Source organism: Chlamydotis macqueenii, chromosome Z (genome assembly GCF_036417535.1).
Source record: "Chlamydotis macqueenii isolate bChlMac1 chromosome Z, bChlMac1.mat, whole genome shotgun sequence".
Lineage (NCBI taxonomy): Eukaryota > Metazoa > Chordata > Aves > Otidiformes > Otididae > Chlamydotis > Chlamydotis macqueenii.
In genome coordinates this window covers 7473863-7492847 of record NC_141593.1, presented here as the reverse complement: position 1 = coordinate 7492847, position 18985 = coordinate 7473863, and the positions used below count along the sequence as shown (strand labels likewise).

General features: G+C 42.5%; 1 protein-coding gene across 10 annotated transcripts in view; it reads right to left on the bottom strand.

Annotated features, from left to right (window-relative positions):
* CELF4 (CUGBP Elav-like family member 4) overlaps nt 1–18985 on the bottom strand; it is a 710880-nt gene that overhangs the window by 83997 nt on the left and 607898 nt on the right. For all 10 annotated transcript variants that reach the window (XR_015261394.1, XM_086769886.1, XM_086769887.1 and 7 more), the window contains exons 5-6: nt 17830–17909; nt 1302–1445 (exon numbers count right to left, since the gene is read on the bottom strand). Coding sequence is in view for 9 of the 10 variants with exons in the window: in XM_086769886.1 (XP_086626012.1) it covers nt 1302–1445; nt 17830–17909 (224 nt within the window). In the remaining variant the exon portion in view is untranslated. The remainder of the gene's footprint in view (nt 1–1301; nt 1446–17829; nt 17910–18985) is intronic.

Below are 18985 nucleotides of genomic sequence, written 5' to 3'. Positions count from 1 at the left end.
AAATTTGTAGATCCTCAAGTTAAAAAAAAAAATCATATGGATGTGATGGGAAGTCCATGGTGCCGACACAAGAGAAGAAAATAGGCAGGGAACAAAGCAGAGACTTGCGGTCAGTGTGCTGAAGGGTGTATGGGCACGCTGGAATGTGATTCCTGAGTTGGCCCTCTGTTACCTAAGGCAAGTTATTTGGTCTCTGTTATTCAGATATTACTCTGGAAAAGGAGATTAATGGTACTTGTCTCCTCCACACAAATCCAGCACAAACTACAAGAGGGACACATTTTACCACCAAATGGATTAAACTTCCAGATGCGCTGTCACTGCCTGCAAATGTTCCCATTTCATTTGCTCCAGAGAAGGCAGACAAAGTCATCTAGCAGTATTGTGTCAGCCTGCTGCAGGGATCACCTCTACCTTCCTCTGAAATATCTGGCAGAGACTAAGTTACCTGAACCTGTTCTTGTCTTGTAGGTCTTTGTTAATTGTACCCTAAGGAGAGGTAGTTTTGCCAGAGGCATCTATTTCATGGCTTCGTCAGGAGCCAAGCTCCCTGTATTGTCACATTTTCTCAGGGGCCCAGGGTCCAAGTTAGATATGTGAGTAGGATACTTGAAGTTAGACAGTGCAATGCGGCTTTAAATAGCTGATGCATTTTCCCAGTGTGCTTAAATCGTACTGTTTTGGGGAGCTGGGATTGTATGTCTGCGTATGTCTGCTTGTCCGTTTTAACATTACCCAGCATCCTTTCATGAACCTAAAAGCACTTCTGTCAACAGCTGCCATTTTATCTGGTGACCACTCTGAAGACACCCACAACGATGCATGGGGCAGCAGGGGCCTGGCAAATGGAGCAGGGAGCCGTCTCCTCTGCGCCACTCAGTCTGCACAGCCTCTAGCAGGGGAGGACTAGAAAGGATCTGTGCCCTCACAAACCTTCTCTAGCACCAGATGGTGCTGACATGGGACAGAGAACTAGATGAACTGAATTCAGGGCCTATTTTATCCAAAATGCTAGTTCTGTTTGCAGCAACAGCCTAAACCCCACTGTAAGTGTCTGGCATGGGTACACTCATACCCACGGTTTGGTTACTGCTAGAAGCAGGTATTTGCACCTCTGAGGGAGATGTCCTCTCCTACTGGAGATGGCATGGCTCAGTTTACTCCCATTGTTTAGCCAGTTTAATGGAGAAATCACAGGTTCCTCCTCTGCTCAGTTGTTCTTCTGCTCATGTGTGCTTTGTGCCACTCTAGGTGCTACCCCTGTCCCCACAAACATGCATAGAGCCAGTGTCTATACTTACTGCCTGTGCATAGGCTCCGTATGCTCCAAACTGGATGGCCATGGGGTTGAACATGCCCATTTGTCCTGCCATTTGCTGCATGCGTCTCATTGTACGCTCCTTGTCTGTATCTGCAAACTTCACCACCAGGCTTGAAGAGGCTCCCTGCAGGACAGGAGACAAAAGGAGACACACAAGTTAATTGGCTGAGTACACACAGGTTCGTGCAATCCGTACAACTTCTGGCCCAGGAGGTTGTCATCATCAGAGGACAAAGATCTGGACCCAGTGCAGCAAAATGTAGAAGCTTTTGCTGGATGAATGTGGTGGGATTTTGTGAACTGTTTTATTTTGATGAAATGTGTTAGCTCTGTGCTTGCCTGACCCCCTGAGCTGGATCACCCTTTCACTCTGCCATGTTTTGTGATCCCCATGTGCAGCGAGAATTCCCTGCCCAGCCTTGGAGACAGGATTCATTACTCTAGGCAGGGTGTAGGTCTCATCAACAGCAGCATCTCTTCAGCACTGTTAAATTAGGGGAGCAAAAATAGTACCCGATGGACCTCAGTTTCCTCTTCATGAACATTTAATATTACACTTTTCTGGGCAACTCTTACAGTGTTTGGGTTATGTCTGCAGTCTGCACTGGTGCAGAGCTACAGATGATCATCAGAGCTGGCTGCAGAAGTCTGTGAAAAATGCAGAGCTTTTGGGAATGGAAGAAATCCCTCTCCTTCCCAAAACGAGATGAAAGGTCGGTAACTGTGATTCTTAAATTTCTGATAGGAGAAGAGATGGGAAGAAACAGATCTGCTTAGGAAGGAAGGCACTGATTTTTTTTTTTGGCTGGCTCCAAGGATGTGCTTACTTCATGGGTTGGTTGATTCCCCACAGCACTGTCTCCCTGGGGGAAGAGGGGTGCAGGAGAGGGGGGATGCGGCAGCAGCCCCTGACAGCAGGCATAGAGTTGCTTTGGGAGCTGGGCTGCTGCCGAGCCTGGGGAGGTGGGCAGGTGAGCTGTCAGGAGACTGACAAAGAGCAGCTGAAATCATCACGGTCCCATGGTACGCTTCCCTTTTGACACACGGGTATTTGCTGATGGAAATACAGTCAGTGGGGAAACTGCCAGCTCAGCCTCTGGCCACGGTGGTAGAGGAACACCAGTGCCGTGCCAGAGGAGCCAGACTGTTGCAGGGCTCTTGTTTTCCTAGCAGCAGTGGGATTGCACAGGGGGATTGTAGCTAACCGGCTTACACATATCGCCCTGTGCACATAAGCAGGAAAAAAATAGTCTTGGTGAAAGCAGGTTTGCCCTGCTGCAAATTGGGAGCAGCACAGTAAACCACAACAATGGATGTATATATATGGCCAAGCTGTGCATGTTCAGTAGCCTCTCCAGATCCTCAGTTATGAATAAAGACTTGAAGAATTAACCTGCTAAAAAACCCTAACAATCTAAGGCCACACAATGAGTGATGTTCCCCTGGACTAGTAGCCTGTCCTGGGAGGAAGTGATTTTCGTTGGCAAAGAATCTTTCTTTTTGCCCTGTTAGTCTCTCTCTAATAAATCCATAACCTACACGAACAATGTGTTGAAGAGCAAGGAGTTGAAAGAAGTGCTTCAGGAAAACAAAGGGACGGAGAGATGAATGCGCTATTCAAGGGTGGAGAGCATTCTTCAGAAGCTATTAGGAAAGTAAAACAGAAATGGAGGGGGAGAATTAAAAAAAAAATCTAGCCAAAATTCCCCTGCATTTCTGCTCAAGGCTGGGTGACTTTTCATTTTTTTTAAATCACATGATGTAGTTATTGATCCTTCCCCAAATCACACTCTTAATTGGAGCTCATCGACAAATGAATATTTTAATGCATACATTTCCTGCTAATTATCACCTGGACCAGTCCTTAATTAGATTTCAACACTCATTTAATTAACCCTGATCCAAGAGACTGTTTGGTAACCTGAATCTAATGATTTAAACCTATTTGCAGCTGCATTGGAGGGAGGCACTGGTCCACAGCAGATTGGGCCGTTCAGAGCTGCTGTCGTGATTTGCAGAGCAGAAGCTGCAGCATGGTGGGGCACAATGCAGCACAGAGGATTTTGAAACTGAGTAAGATAAATGAGTATTCATCTCTGCAAATGGGTTTTTGAGATGTGACCTGCTCTAGTTAGCAGGACAAAGAAGTGTAAACAGGTTGGTGTCTTCTGCCTTCCCCTTTTCTTTCTATTTGCCCTGGAAATCTTAGGGCCAGAGAACTGCCTCAGGAAACTGCTGATGCCTTACACTGTTGAAAACCAAACTATTATTGTAGCTGGCATCATGAAAACATGGGTAACCTCCACATGAAGCTCTTTCCCCTGGAGTGTTCTTCCCTCCTGATGTGAGTCATAGTGACTGCACAGCAGCCGTTTGACCCAATGGAATCTAAGACTGCCTCTTATGAGATGTTTTTCTGGGTTGCCTGTCACAGCAGGACTTTGGGTCTCTTTGAACATCACTATCATATACACAGGGCAGAAAGGCCATTGGCAGATAGAAGCAAGTTAGAGCACACACTACAAAGAAAGAGGAGAAAAAGCAGGGGTTTTTAAGAGTGCTTGCGCAATCAGATGTGCCTGTAAGCAGTTAAAGATATGTAGCCAGCGGAGATGCTGCATTGCTCTTGAATATGAAGATTGACCTTGGGATTGATGCTTTCTGTATGGGGTTCCTCATGTGCAGCCCTTTCCCATGGCCCAAAGGAAATCAGGCAGTAAACTCTGGATATCAGATAATCCAGTGCAGGGATTTTAGCAGAGGAGCCAAACAGTGCTGTTCATCTACAGCAGCACAAGGCTGCTTTCTGCTCCAGCGACTCTCACTAATCCACTAGATAGCATTAGAAATGCCCCAGAACGGGCCAGATTTTCCATGGGGTAAAATGAGCGGAGCCCTTCATCTGGACTATTTATTGCTTCCACAAGCAGTTAAACTACGATGTAAATCAGCCGTTGTCTGCTGACAAAGGCAATAGGTCCTGTCTGCTCGGTCATTTATTAGTAATACATAATCTCCCTCTTGCTCTCTCTGGTTCCTGGACTGGACCTTCTATTTCCTCAGCCCCCAAGAGAGTTACAGTGGGTAAGTCAATAATGTTTGAAATGTACTTTGAGATCTGTGTGTTAATTCTGCATTTTGCCGGGGGGACAGACCTGTTTATTCCTCTACCCTGCAGATCCACAGTCAAAAAAAAAAAAAAAAAAAAAGAGGCTATCATGAAAGGGAGCATTCCTGCTGGTGCTTCTGCAATAGGGTACTTGGAATTGGCATTTATCTCCTTTCCCATCACATCAACCTCCTTTTTCAAGTGCTTTGATATCTACTGATGAAAAGAATAATATAAGGGCTAAGTATTATTATGCTTTCCCTATTCTCTCTTGGGCCAGCAAGTCTACTTAATATGACTATCTTCCTTCCTGTCCCCTTCCCGTGAGCGGTAATGAATTGCTCCCCTTAGTCAGCAGAGTCAGATGCTCTCTAGGCTGGCGGGGCGAGGGAAAAGATGGGGGAAAAATCACCCTGCGCCACCCTCACTTTGTAACCCCTAATCAGAGTCCTCTGTGGGAAAAACTAATTTCCCAGCCTGTCTCGACGTGTGAAATAAAGTCATTCTTGAAAACAGGAGCTTGACAGGTCACTTGTGAAATTTCATATTCAACTAAAAATAAAATATCCATCCATTGATATTTCATTTAAAGGCAAAGGAAAACAAATCTTTTGCCTGATTGCTGGGAGCATTTTCCATTAGTTACAAATTAAGCAAAAGCTTTTCAGAAGACCAAATAATACTGCACAGAATCAGGGAAAGCTGCTTTCCCCTAGAACATCATTTATAGAAAAAGTTCTGTGAAGATGTTTCCTTTCAGAATAGATGCCTGAATTTTCTTTTCCTATCAGCCCTATAAGTCTCCTCTGACTCAGTAGGTTACTGACTTCTACAGATGGTTAGACACCTTTTTGTTGAAAAACTGATTAATTTGGACCTAATTTGCAAAAGCCATTAAATAATCTTTTACTTTAAGCTTAACAAATGTCCCATTGGAGGTAAGCATACAGTTAAGTACTTTACTGCAAGAGTGTCTCTCTCATAAAGGTGGACTTTTACGTCTTGGTTAGGTCAAATGGAGCCAATCAGAAGTTCTGCACCAAAAAAACTGAAAAAAAAAAAAGCTTGTTACATTAAAGTTCCAGTGACTAATTATCTTGAGTACAAGAGATCTGAATGTGCAGATCCTACTAAGTACCTTCCAAAATGACAGCCATGCACACCAGCCAAGATGCTTAAATGAGTAGGTGCTGCTGCGTACTCCTCATTTGGGCAATCAGACTGCCTTCCCAAGTGCCACTGTGTGAATGGGGTTGCTTGTATTGGAAATTTCATTACTGCAAAGCAGAGCTGGGAGGATGTTGATCCAAGAATTTTTGACATTAGTATCTGAAAGCCAAAGGAGGATTTCTTTACTTTGGGCTCTGGCAGATCAGGCTGTTTGGTATGAGGCTTCCCAAGTTTGAAAACAAAATAACTTTTTTTTTTTTTTTTAAATTTAAAAAAAAAAGCCTATGTAGCTCTACTGAAAATAGGGCTGTTGAATTAGCCAGTAAGGGCTTGACCCCAACCTGCGATTTTAGACAAGCAAGAAAGAAACTATTGTCCAATTAAAACTGTAGAGCAGAGGGAATTTTAGCTAGGTGGAAATGTAATTACCCATGCTGGAAGGCAGCCAGAAGACCAGTGCTAACATCTCTCCCTTCTTGTGAAATATGCTATGTTTTTCTGTACTCAGGGCTTCAATTTCATGTCTCATCTGAAAGATGAGTAGCATGGCAGTCACTAGGAGTGATTTCCACTGTATGGTCCTGTGAGCTGGTTTAGACACGCTTGAGATGAGAGCGACAGAGTCAGGGTGGGGAAAGGAGGCGTTCATCCAGGGCTGGAGTGACAGACCCTTTGAGAAAGCTGCTCCCTCATAGAGGGGATTCTTTGTGCAATATCTAAGCAGAGAGATCCGCTGCAGGTACTTCCCTTCACAGATCTCTGGAGCTGTAATTTGCGTGGAGTGGAAGTTTGATTTAAGTTTTACTTGCCCATACACTACTTAGCAAGTGTCTCTCTGAGCTAAAGTCATTGTTTTCTGCGAGGCAACAGAATCATTGACTCCTGGTGGCACTGTACCCAATTCTAATTAGAAAGAACTCAATATATAACCCCGGTATTAATATGCCCCTCGAATGAAAGCCAGATATCCAAACAACTTGTACTTCAAAGCAGAGTTCTTCAAGCAGCTCTGTGTTTTTCAGCTCGGTCTATGGATGATAAAAGTCCTCACAGAATCCTTCCTTAATGCATTATGGAGTGGAAAGTGTTGTTATAGCGGTAGACTGGAAATTCTTACCTGCTATTTAGGCATACGAAAGCAATAAATAATTCTTTTTTGTCTGTTTGAAGGAAAACTTAAAATCCAGAATTCAAAAGAAAATGTTACAGGTTTCCCTTTCCCTATAAGAGTAACATGTTTTGGAAGATAAGGTATGTTTAGTTCTGTATTTACTAAAAATTTACTTTCCCTGAAAATATTCTTACAGCAATAAATGATGTCGATGTAATTTTTAAAAAATTATTATTACTATTAAGAAAATATTTGGTAGCTGCAGCATAGAGCCTTATGAAAGCTGCTATCTGAATAATTTCTCCTTCTAGCTAAGTAGGCAAGGATGAAAACAAGAGAAGTGGAATAATTCCAGAACCATAAAGTGAATTGTCTATTGTCACAGCAAGGCAGTGATACAACCAGGTATGGAGCCCCTGATGCTTCGGAACACTGCTCGCGTGAGCTCCACTCTTTCTTGGCAGTTCAGGATGAAGGCATGAGCAGCCTAAGATGACTTTGAAAGAAAATGATGTTGAGGAAAGGCTGGCAAGCTGTGCAGATACATTTCAACTGTGCATGTGACATAAAGGAACATTTCAGTGGCACTGAGTTGGAAACATGCTGCACATGACTGGGCATCCCAGATCACTGTCATGCTGTATGACTCTAGGCTATCATGGTGTAAAGCACATTGCTTGACTGGTATTTAGTAAAGTAGTAATCATATTTTTGCAGCATATTTAAAATGATGATCTCTAACCACTGTAAAACTATGAGGTCATTAATTGATAAATAATTCTGCTTTTAGGGAGGTATCACCCATGCTTCAGTACGGTGAAACAGGTGGTCAAGTGAAGCTATGACATAGTGTAAATTCAGTGAAGCTCTGCTGGTTTTGGTGGAACAAGAAGTTGGTTTATGCTGAAGGGTCTGCCCTTGCTGCATTCCACTCCACCAAGACTGAACTGTGTCTCCTTGCTGCTGGGTGAGACTTCATAACCACTATTCCAGTGAGTACCACATAGACCTTTGGGATGAGAAGTAAAGCGTATTCCTCTATCTGATTTTACTTGTCTGAGAGCATCTGAGGCAAAGTCATCAGTGCCTGCTAGGATGCTTCACATTTGTGAATTTGGGTGGACTTCAGTTGAGGGTCTTATATGAAAGTTATTTTTTTTTTTATCTAAATAAATACATCTTTGCCCTTTAAAAATTAATTTTCATATTTGCAAAACCCATTTGGGTCATAGCTATGGCATTACTTAATGCCGGCTATGTTTTTAATAGGGATAGCAATCTAGCAATTACTAAGTTCTTTCTGTTTTCCTTACAATAATGTATGTTATCAATCTAGACCACACACCAGAGCAGGGCCTGGAAGGAGTGGATTAAAGGGAAACAAGCAGAAGCACCCAGAGTGATTTAATGTTAATCCAGAGCCCACTGAAATCAAAGGTAAGGTCCCACTGCTGTAAATGAGTTTTGGAGCAAAAGAAAGGGGAAGGGAAAAGTGGGGAAGAAAGAAGGTCCCACAAAGCAAGCACAGAGGTAAAGACCTAATGCTGACATCTTCCACTCTCCACGGTGGGGACAGCACATCCTTATTACAGGAAGGTGATGATGCCCTGTGGAGCTCCCTCCAGTAGGCTGGGAACACCCCTGCCAGGCAGGGAGCATTTTCTTTCTCCCAGGCTTATCAATGTCTCTGATCTCCCAGAAAGGTCAGTGCTTCAGAATTATTTTGGCCCTCCCAGGTCCTAATCTCATCCAGGAAAATACGGAGTGCAGAGAGCCTTGCAGAGGCTGCGGCTGATGCCAGGACTTGGGCAATGCTTGGCAGTGGCATGGTCCCACTTCCACTTTCCCCTGACTGCCTCCACAGCTGATTTAGTTCCCAACTCCCCTTGGACATGTAAAGAGACTTTATGGTGCCGATTAAATCCTTTTGTCTAGAGGAAGACCATGCAACTCATGAGCAGGTATCCCTCTTACCCTACTTGGAGGAAATGAATGCTGTGGTTTGGAGAGAAAGACAAAGCCTGGGGAGGGCGGTGAGTGAAGCCTGTCACATTCCATGGGTCTCCTTGTTGTCTTGCCAGATGCCTGTGCGGCTACAGAAATGTGACTGGAAACGTAAAGGCCATCTTTGGTGCCAGTATGATTCACACCCCTTGTCAGGCAGCCGGGCTGCCTGGATTTCTATTCTGGGACCCAGAAACATGTGATTTATTAGTTCATTTATGGAACAAGGAGGAGGCAGGGAACAAGGTCCTACGATTTTATTTTTTATAGAAAGAATTAAGGGAAATTATGGTAACACTAAAAAACTGCTGGCCCAAAGGTTGTAGAATCAACTGTCTTGATGGCAGCAGTGAGGTGGGATGATCCATGGACGTTAGTCTCCCTCCAGCCAGAACCTCCTGCCCAAAGGAGAGCGAACCTTAGCTATCAAGAGCCGTTGCATTTTAATGGAAGAAATGACTGCAAATTAATATCTAGGTATTATACTTTCTTTGCTTTTCTTTTTTCATCCCAAAGGACAACACGTGACTTTATAAATGGTGTTTAGGTAGCATATTCAGAAAGGTGACGGTGAGTTATGAATGGCTTCCTAATGTATTGTTATTTTTTAACAGAAGGAACAGTTGTGCTGTGTCTTGTCCTGAGTTAAACAAGCCAGTGTGTGTGTTACTCAAAGACATTGCATGGAGTGGGTGTTCTTTAGAGAGCAGAAGACTGACAACGAAGAGAAAAAAATGGGTCTGAGATGGCATCTCCATTCTCTTCTATCAGCTTCTCCAACACCAACAACATAAAATGAAACCTCAGCCTTCTGCATAAAGCTGAGCAGATAGACTTGCTTTGATGATACCCCACTCTGCCCTAGACTTTGTGACTTTGGGCAAGTAACTTTAGGGCAAATTCAGCTGTGAGGCATGAAGGGCACTTAGATATTGGACTCTCATCAACTTTCACCTGGAATTACCTTTGAAAAATCCCTCCTTTATGCTTCTGTGGTCACGCAAAACTAAAGTATAATGACTTCCCCATTTCTTATTTACCCTGACAGCCTGAGGGAGTCAGCGACTCCCTAGCTCTCTACTGACTGTGACAAGTTGGCTTTTATTAACTGAGGACTTGAGCCCATGCTGGAATCTAAATGAGAGTAAATTTTGTTGGTTAATTGACACTCTGAATCACGGTCTGTTTAATTGTTATCTCTTTGTATTAAGAGTTTGTCTAAGATTCTGTTTATGTTATTCGGATATTTTGAAGACATCTGTGGGAAGTGAGGTGGTGGACTGATGATTTCAACTTTGTCTTTCTTAATTCTATGTTTTCCAGATTTAAGTAAATATTTAGATTCAGATGCTCAAGTAGTCACTGGTTATTACTTTTCTACTGAGACCAGGAACAAGAGTTGCTGTGATTTTGGCTACGCACTGGTTAAATATACTGAGTAATGTAAATATACTGTAAAACCTGTTCGTTCCCAGACATTGTATTGTTTCTTCTTTAGCTTATCTCTTGTGTCTTGTCCCTTAAAGGGACATTCAGATGACCAAATTGCAGCCATTTTGGGCATCTATTCTGTTTTTGGCTGGCATAGAGTTAATTTTCTTCATAGCAGCTAGTATGTGCTGTGTTGATAATACAGGGATGTATTATTTATTGCTGAGCAGTGCTTACACAGAGTCAAGGCCTTTTCTACTTCTCACCCCAGCCTACCAGTGAGTAGGCTGGGGGTGCACAAGAAGTTAGGAGGGGACACAGATAGGACAGCTGACCTCAAGTGACCAGAGGGATATTCCATACCATATGACATCAGCGTATAAAGCTCAGCATATAAAGCTGGGGGAAGAAGGAGGAAGGAGAGGACATTCCAAGTTACGGTGTTTTGTCTTCCCAAGTAACCCTTACATGTGATGGAGCCCTGCTTTCCTGCAGATGGCTGAACACCTGCCCACTGATGGGAAGTAGTGAATGAAAATTCCTTTTTTTTTTTGCTTTGCTTGTGCACACAGCTTTTACTTTACTTATCAAACTGTCTTTATCTCAACTCATGAGTTTTCTTACTTCACCTCTTCTATTCTCTCCCCCATCCCATCAGAGGAAGGTGAGCGAGCAGCTCTGTGGTCCTTAGTTGCTGGCTGGCATTAAGCCACAACAACCATCAATTACTTAAGACAGACAGATTTCTCTCTCCATCAACTGTAAGAGAAGTGTAGATGATAAGAGATTACTTATTACCTCGAAGTTTTGTACTTTGACCAACACTTTAATGTAACTCAGCCAGGTGAACTCTGGACTTTAGTTGGTAAGAGGCTGAGTGTGGAAACTTTCCTGTTAAGAGTTTTGTATGATGCTTACTTAGCACACAGCAATTCCATGCAAGATCAACAATAACCACATTTCCAACAGTAGTAATCTGAGAAGAAATCTGCTACGGTTTCTAAGAGGGTGGAGAGTATGTTTATGTTGAGGTGAGACCGGCAAACAGGAAGCTGTGGCTCCACACACCCAGCTCACAGATTTGGTTGACTTCCTGAAGATGTGTCTCTGTGGAAGTGGAATATGCTACAAGTTTTGAAATGCAGTCAAACTCCCCCAACTTTGTGGAAATGACAAATCCTCCAAGCACTAAAGGCTGGCATGAACCTGAGGGGAGAAGGGGAATATGCAGCTGGATATGCGTGCATATTTGCGAAAAAGGGAGGAGAGACAAAGAAAGTTTCTCCTATGAAAGAAATGATCCAATTTGAAGCAAGTCCCTCATGGGAAGAGCTGTGACAGAGGCTGCTCTGTTCCTGTTAATTTTCACAGTGCAGCTGTCAGCGGGTCTGTAAATAGTACGCCGCGAAGCCAACACTTCCTATCCACACATCAACCATTCAATTAACAGAAGAACAGAAGAAGGAAATAAAGTGCACCACAACCTTCTATCACGGCTTTGATGTTTTCCAGCAATTTATGAAAGTGTACACAAATCTAATTACAAGCCCCACTGCTTCCCATTTACATGGAGCTCCTCAAGTTCAGAGCTGTTTATATCAAAATAATTGTTAAAAATACCTCAGCTGATCTACGGCATTGTGGCCCCCCACTCACCGGAGCCGCCACGCTGCTCTTGCCAGGGAGTTTCTGCCGATTCAGCGCTTTGGTGCCAGCGTGCACGCATAATAACAGCCGCTTCCCTGCCGCTCTGCAAGCAAGGCACCCGAGCTACAACTTCATCACACCCACGAAGGCCTATTTTCCTTCTTTCCTCCACCTGCTCAGACTTCTTCTGCAGACTCTCGCTGCTTTCCCTCCCATCCCTAATTCACCTAAATATTCCTCTGCTGTGTTGACAGGGGGCGAGAACAGCTGCTCGGCCAGCTTTAGACTGTGTCTGAAGGCAACTTCACAGTGCTTTGCAAAGTCGTAACTGCGCTGTAGGATGCACAGCAATAATAATAGCAGTCATAAACACGAGCCAGGGTTGGTTTCTTTGATGAGGTGCCTAAGCATCCAAACCCAGGAAGATGAGAACTGGTGCCCCATTTGCCATGAGTTTCAAAGAGAGCCACTTCACATGATGTGCTGACAATGACACTTGTTTCTCGGGGCAAACTTTTATAATCTCACATTTAAGTCATTCTCACCTGCTAAACTAAATAGGCTAAAAATTCCTGTAGCTAAATTAGTCGTGATCTCTTGTGGTATGAGAGGATAGAAAGTACATTGTGTAATGCAAGAAGAGAATCCCTTGATCTGACTACTACTTATGTTTGGTTGGAAATTTTGGTGCATGGGTGGACTTCCAAGGAACATGGTAGGTGGAGGTTGAACGTTAATCTTGCTCAAGGTGTTGTGTCATTCATATTTTCTTGATTAATAAAAAAATAGTAAATACAACAATTAGAGATCTAATTGGTCTGTTGCCTAACAATACTGAGCAATAAATGCATATTTTTACATAGGTCTTCCCTGAGCAGAGATTTGAAGTTATTTTTGCCATTTGTCGTGGTAAGACCTGCACGGAAAAATGTTGAAATTAAAGCCCCCAAGTTAACAAAGTCTTGGGTTGCAGAACTTTTGGGGTTTTTTTGAAGTTCAACTAAGTTGAATCTTTCTCTGAAAGGCTGACATCTGTTCAGTGCTTGTATCCAAGTCTCACATTTTCTTTTCTTTTCACAAAACCAAGGATTCCATCTGAAAAACTATTTTTCAAGGAAGATGTTCAGCCAGGCATAGATAGACTTGAGATACTATTGCCTGGTGCAGAAGAAATGTGGTTTGACCAAGCTGATGCAGACTTCTATAGTAAAACAAAAAAGGACTTGGCCCATGTGATGAGGGAAGCCATCTTACAGGGTTCTGGGAATCTTAATGGCCTTAAATTTCATTAATTAATGAAAGATATAGAATGAATGTAGTGCTGACAATCAGTGTGATAGGCAAGTTCACAGTATGCCTAAATGGATCAGGAGTCAGAGAACTCACATGTGGGATGCCTGGTTTCTGAATCCCAAATTGCTTTAGTTGGGCAGCAAAGACACAGAATGGGATTCAGCTTCCCTTGCATTGGATGTGAAGTTAAATGTCCACTCTAAGCTTGTTACTCCTTGCATGCTTAGTGGGGAGGCAGATGTCTCCATGGCTCAGTCAGGCAATCTTAAAGTACATGTCTGAGGTATGTAGGAGGAATCAACACCGAAAAAAGGTCAAATGAATAGCTTTAGTATCTGACTTGTGGGTAGCTAATGTCAGCTAGGCTAAAGTCACTCTAGAACTTTAGCTCCAGCAAGATTACTGTGGCAGAGACAAGGACAGCAGAAGGACTTCAGGGTGGCAAGAGCGTATAACTGGAGAGGAAAGGCAATTGTAGACTCCGCGATATCTGCAGGAAGCAAGTGTTCTTAGCTTTTGTTTTTAAGCAGTGTGGGTCCTTTTTCATTCTAAGTTGCACTTCAGGTGATGAACTACTATTTTGGATCTAGCAGACCATAGGAATCGGACACCTAAAATTAGCTAAAAAGCACACTTCTGTGTGGGTTTTGGTTTTACAGGTTTAAAAATCTGTTTCTGTAAAATAAAAATCCTCCAGAGGTATCTATTTCTTTCTATTGATTATAATAGAAACTTAGATGAAAAACACTTAGATGACATCCTCAGACATAGTTCCTTAGCTTCTGGACTTCTCAAGTTAGATGAGTCCCACCTCAAGTATTCAGTCTAATACCACTATGGAGATCTCCTTTATAACTAATAAAAGGGACAGGCATGCCCAGAAGGTGATTTATCCTATCCTAGCACAGATAAAGGGAAGAATGCACAAATCTCTAGAAATGTCTCTCTCCTTTCTCTAGGAATCCTAGAAGATGTTTAGAATAGATTACAAATGTTTAGACTGTTAAAGCTAAATCAAATTAATCACACTCTTCACTTCTCACTTCTATGCAGAAAACGTAGATAACAGGACTATTTTACCCCTTCCAGGAATTAATTCATAACAGAATAAATTCTGAGGTGCATTGGTGGGTGAGATGGTGAAAAAGATGCAACAGTAGTATAGTTTTTAACCCTGTGTACTTTCTGGGTAGAATAAAAGCTACTGTGATTTAGGTATGTGTGATAAAGTGTGGAGGAGAGTTTATTCTGCGTGGGTGGATGGACAAGGCCGTACCTTGGATGTGTTAGATGTGTTGTGCAGAATGACTCTTCAACATCTGATTGTTGCCTGGATATAAAGGCATGGAGAGAAGGAGAAAATGAAGCTGAAGATGATGCCTAGGTAGGAGCATGACTGACAGGTAGGATGATAATGTTGTCCACGGTGACTGAGAATGGAGGTGGAGGAGAGAGGAGATAGGGTTTGGGAGAAGTTCAAGAGCTCTCTTCTATACATAATGAGCTTGATCTGACAGCTAGATATCCACTAGAAGGTTCTGGAAAGAGTGGTCAAGATTCTAATTTGGACAGGAGTCAGTCCTGCAGTAGAGAAGTTAGATCTGCAAGCTGTCATTGTAGAAATAGTAGCTGAATTTGTGTCAGTGGATAAGGCTGCTAGGGATGAAGAAGGGGAGAGAATCAAGAGATGAGACCTGTTTATGTCCCTATATGAATGTGGCAAAGAGACCGGAGAGAATAGAGTAACTAAAGCTGAAGGTGCAGGGCATATAATAGTTATAAATACATTATAAATATCTGTAAAAGTACATGAGAATTATGATCTCTCATAAAGGAGGATATGGAAGTCAAGTAAAATACTATTGCAAAGCTGATGAGTTGATAGGAAACACGGTTTAAGAAGACTCAAAAAAGCTCTCTTGGCAGGTAGATACAGAAGGAACTTTTGGCCTTCTCAAAAGTAAGGGATTTTGCAAAATTTATTTCTCAAAGACAATGATTGTGTGAAAATTGGAAAGTTGTAGACCTGTTTGTTGGGCCCTTAGGAGAAAAAAGTGCCTTGCATAGAGAAGCAAGCTTGTGACGGATGACGGTCAGGCACCTGTCCAAGGAAAGGTTAATAAAAAATAAATTAAAAAAAGGAAAAAACTTTAATAAAAGAAAGTTGCCTTTTGAAACTATTAGGCAACATATGTTGTGTGAACAGAAAGTCACAGTAGAGCAATAATCCTGACAGCTGTGGAGAAACAGGAGTCTGCCGCAGGAATGAACGGCTCGAGACCTGACAAGAATGATGATGGATGCCCCGTTGGTAGTACATGAGGACAAGGCAAGAGACGTTTAAATTGGCTGAACCACAGGAACAACTTTGAGTTGGCATCACAGCTGGACAAATGAGGGCAGTCCTAATGGTGAGAGAAATGGGAGGGGGGACTGAAGGAAGATGGCAGCAATGCACTCCTTTCCAAGGACGAGAGCTGCACCTCCATCTCACCACGAGGTGGCTGCATTTCTCTGTGAACATCCAAGCCCTGAAAGAAGCTTCACACCCTGAAGCACCATGAAAATGAGGATGGGAACAGGACGCACTTGCAGGATTTGGCCTATCTCATTCAAAGCGCCTTAACTGTTTTGAGGCCCTCTGGAAATAACAGTGTGTGCTCCATGGCTTGGTCAAGTTGAAGTTGCTCGACGGGTCCTCGCTATTCTGCTGAGCCGTGGTAACTGCCCGTGTGCCTGCTCGTAGCTCGTGGGAACAAGGCAATGCCGCGTAACTTAGCTTATAATGAAGAGGGTTACAGCCATGATTTTCTACTTGCTTTTCCTGTGAACTAAGAGCAGGTTTGTGGACTGTTGTTGATGTTCAGCCAGTTCATGGAAACCTGTAAAGCCATGGAAACTCAACTGTAAAGCTGGGATGTGCATCTAGTAAGGTTTAAATTGTGATGCTTTTTCAGATGCCCAGATTTGGTTATTCAATAATATTTCTAGAACAAGTACTTGAGTCAAATAAGTCAATAGTAAAAATGGTCCCATGAAAAATTGACTGATGAAATGGCCAAATTCTTAACTGTTTTGCAAATCCTAAGTTCACTTGACATCAGCAAGATGGAAGAGCAATTTGCTCCCAAGTGGTCAAGAGATGAGTGTTATTTTCTATCTAAAGTGTGCTGAAAATAGGAAGGCTGAGGGCTGAGGAAGGATAAGGATATTTTGGGTATAGTAGATCTAGATAAAGTCTTCAACTCCCCTCCTTGAGTTTTCTGTTTTCTCCCATCTTCCTCCCACTTCTGTCACCTGAATGTGCAAGATTTTGGGGACAGGAAGTAGCTTTTAATGACACCTTTTTATGGTACCACACCCTGTGGAACTGCAATTCCTGATGTCAGTTTATATGCATTATCACTTTGGGTCAAAGTTGGAAAGAAAGTCATTAAAAGTATGTGTATGAGCTGTCTCAGGAAAGACATCCATAGTATTTCATTACAAGATGTCAGCATCAAGCGCAGCATCTGGTTTTGTTAGAAGGAATATTTCAGTAAGAGACCCCTAGAAGTATTGTAATACTTCAAAAAACTGAGACCTTTGTCTGTAAGGAGCTTTTTTTTTTTCCAATAGTATCATTGGTAAACTATTTTTAATCTGATTTGTCTAAGATGGAGTTCCAAAAAATGAGATCTTGATGATTTGCTACTTTTAGAAACCTTTTCCCCTATAAAGAATTTTCCATTTTCATCCCTTCAAAGGCCTAGAGACAATCTGCCAGGCCTACTTTGAAGTTATTTGGATAAATTCATGAATTTACATTAGAGTCTCTTACTGAAAGGGAGATTTTACACTCTTAAATATATTTTATTGAGCTTTCCTGTATCCTTTCCAAGATGTCAGCACGCTTCTTAGCCTTTCATGATTTACACTGTGAATAATTAGTAATAAAAATAATATACTGTTATAATAAACCAAAACATGTTGGACCAGATTGTCTTTCCTTGCTGACAGTGGAATGCCTTACATTACTCTGGGTCTGTGTGATGGTGTACAAATACAATTTGCACAGAAAATAAATTTATATTTCTACTTTCCTGAACTATCAGGTTCAAACCCCCATATTACTACATACTTGTCCAAGTGGAACAATCCCTCAAGTGTTTCCTGGAAGATTCAGCAGTTGGTCTGACTATCTTTCAAAAGCTGGATGTAGGGGACCACATTTATGCCGAGGTAAGCACTTTCATAGTAGCAGAGAGATGTCCATGTTTCGTGTGATTTGTCTCTAGCTTCTAGTGTGATCACATGAACATGCTGCTCTCCGCTGAATGCTGGCAAAATGTTCTTTATCGTTCTCCTAGAAGCAGGGACTCCTTGGGTAGGCAAAACAAAGAAGCCCTTAGACACAAGTTTCTGCTTTATTCATCCATCTGAAACTTGAAAGGTTGCAGTCATGGTGAGTTTGACCCAATATTTTTGACTTCTGTGAACAATATGTCTCTTTTTCAAATTGGCAAAACTGCTGGCCACAGAACATAGGACCCCATGGGGTTTTGCACCTGTGTGAAATGACAGTGTCACCCTGGCCACACTGATGAGTTAAGCGCAAAAAGGCCTTGCATGCCTGAGCTGTTATCCATCCTTCCTGGAAGATGAGTTGCAGATCATAGATAAATCATCCCTCCTCCTCAACCAGGGCACAGAGTAGAAAAGGCTGGACTGATCCTGACTTGTCTGTGTCACAGAGCTACTCACCGGCATTGTCTGGCTGCCATGCAGGGCGTTGATGGCTGCTTGGGCCTCCGCATGTGAAGAGTACTTCACAAATGCACACCCTGGAAGAGAAAAAAGAACAAGAGAAAGGTTGCATAGGTATCATGAAAGTCCATCTAGCTGAGTATGATGTCCTCAAAATTGGCCAATAAAGACGCTTGTGGAGAGAATATAACAAGAAAATGTGCTCCTTGTTATTTCTTCCCAAAGTCCAGTCATCAGCACCTTGAGGACCTCTTAAAGCAAAGCTGCATCCAGAGTTCCCACAGTACTTGTTATGAGCACTGATGGACCCAAACTTAGCAAGTACATTTTGAATTCACTTACTTTTTTGACCTCCACAGCATCCCATAGCAGAATGTTGCACAATTTTACAATTTATTGAGTGAAAAATAAGTTCCTTTTATTTATATTAAGCTTAACGCTGAATGCTCCTCCCTTTGATGTTATGAGAAACCGTAAGGAAATCTGTAAAAGTTTTAAGATGTACTTGCTTATTATAAGCAACCACAGGCCAACTGTACAGAAAGCATTCAGGTTACTCCAAGCCACAAGGTACCTTATCATATCACTGTCTGGTAGAGCTCCTTAACAGACTGCTCAGAGGTTGTCTTGGCTCTAAGCAGCCTTGTTCTGAGAAAGCATAAGATAATAGCTTCTGATGAAAAAGCTGTAATGAGAGAGACCCAGATGTGATGATTGCCATCTTGCCACCACCAAAATTTGAGTCTTGGTCTTTCATAGGGGCAAAGCCAATGCCTGTACAGATGTTCTCCTCTGGACATTAAAGAAGTGTAGGCAGTGCTTTTCCGGCCTGCATTGTCATGTGAGAAATCTCACACTGAACTCTTACGTAAGGTTTTAGGGCAGAAGGGTACATTTATGAATATGTGCTAGAGAGCAGAAATGATCAACACTTCAAAAGGTCACATGCACCACTAGAATTGGGGAAAGTATTGCTAACACTCTTAGCTACAAGCAAACTGACTCAGAGAGAGGAAGAGTAATTTCCATATGCTAAGGCGGTTTTTGGAACAGACTGGGGGAGATCTGAGAAGTTCTGGCTTCCATTCCCTTCTATTACTACCAGAGACTTTTGAGCTTCTAATCAATTTGTGAAGCCCTAGCTCTTTCCCTG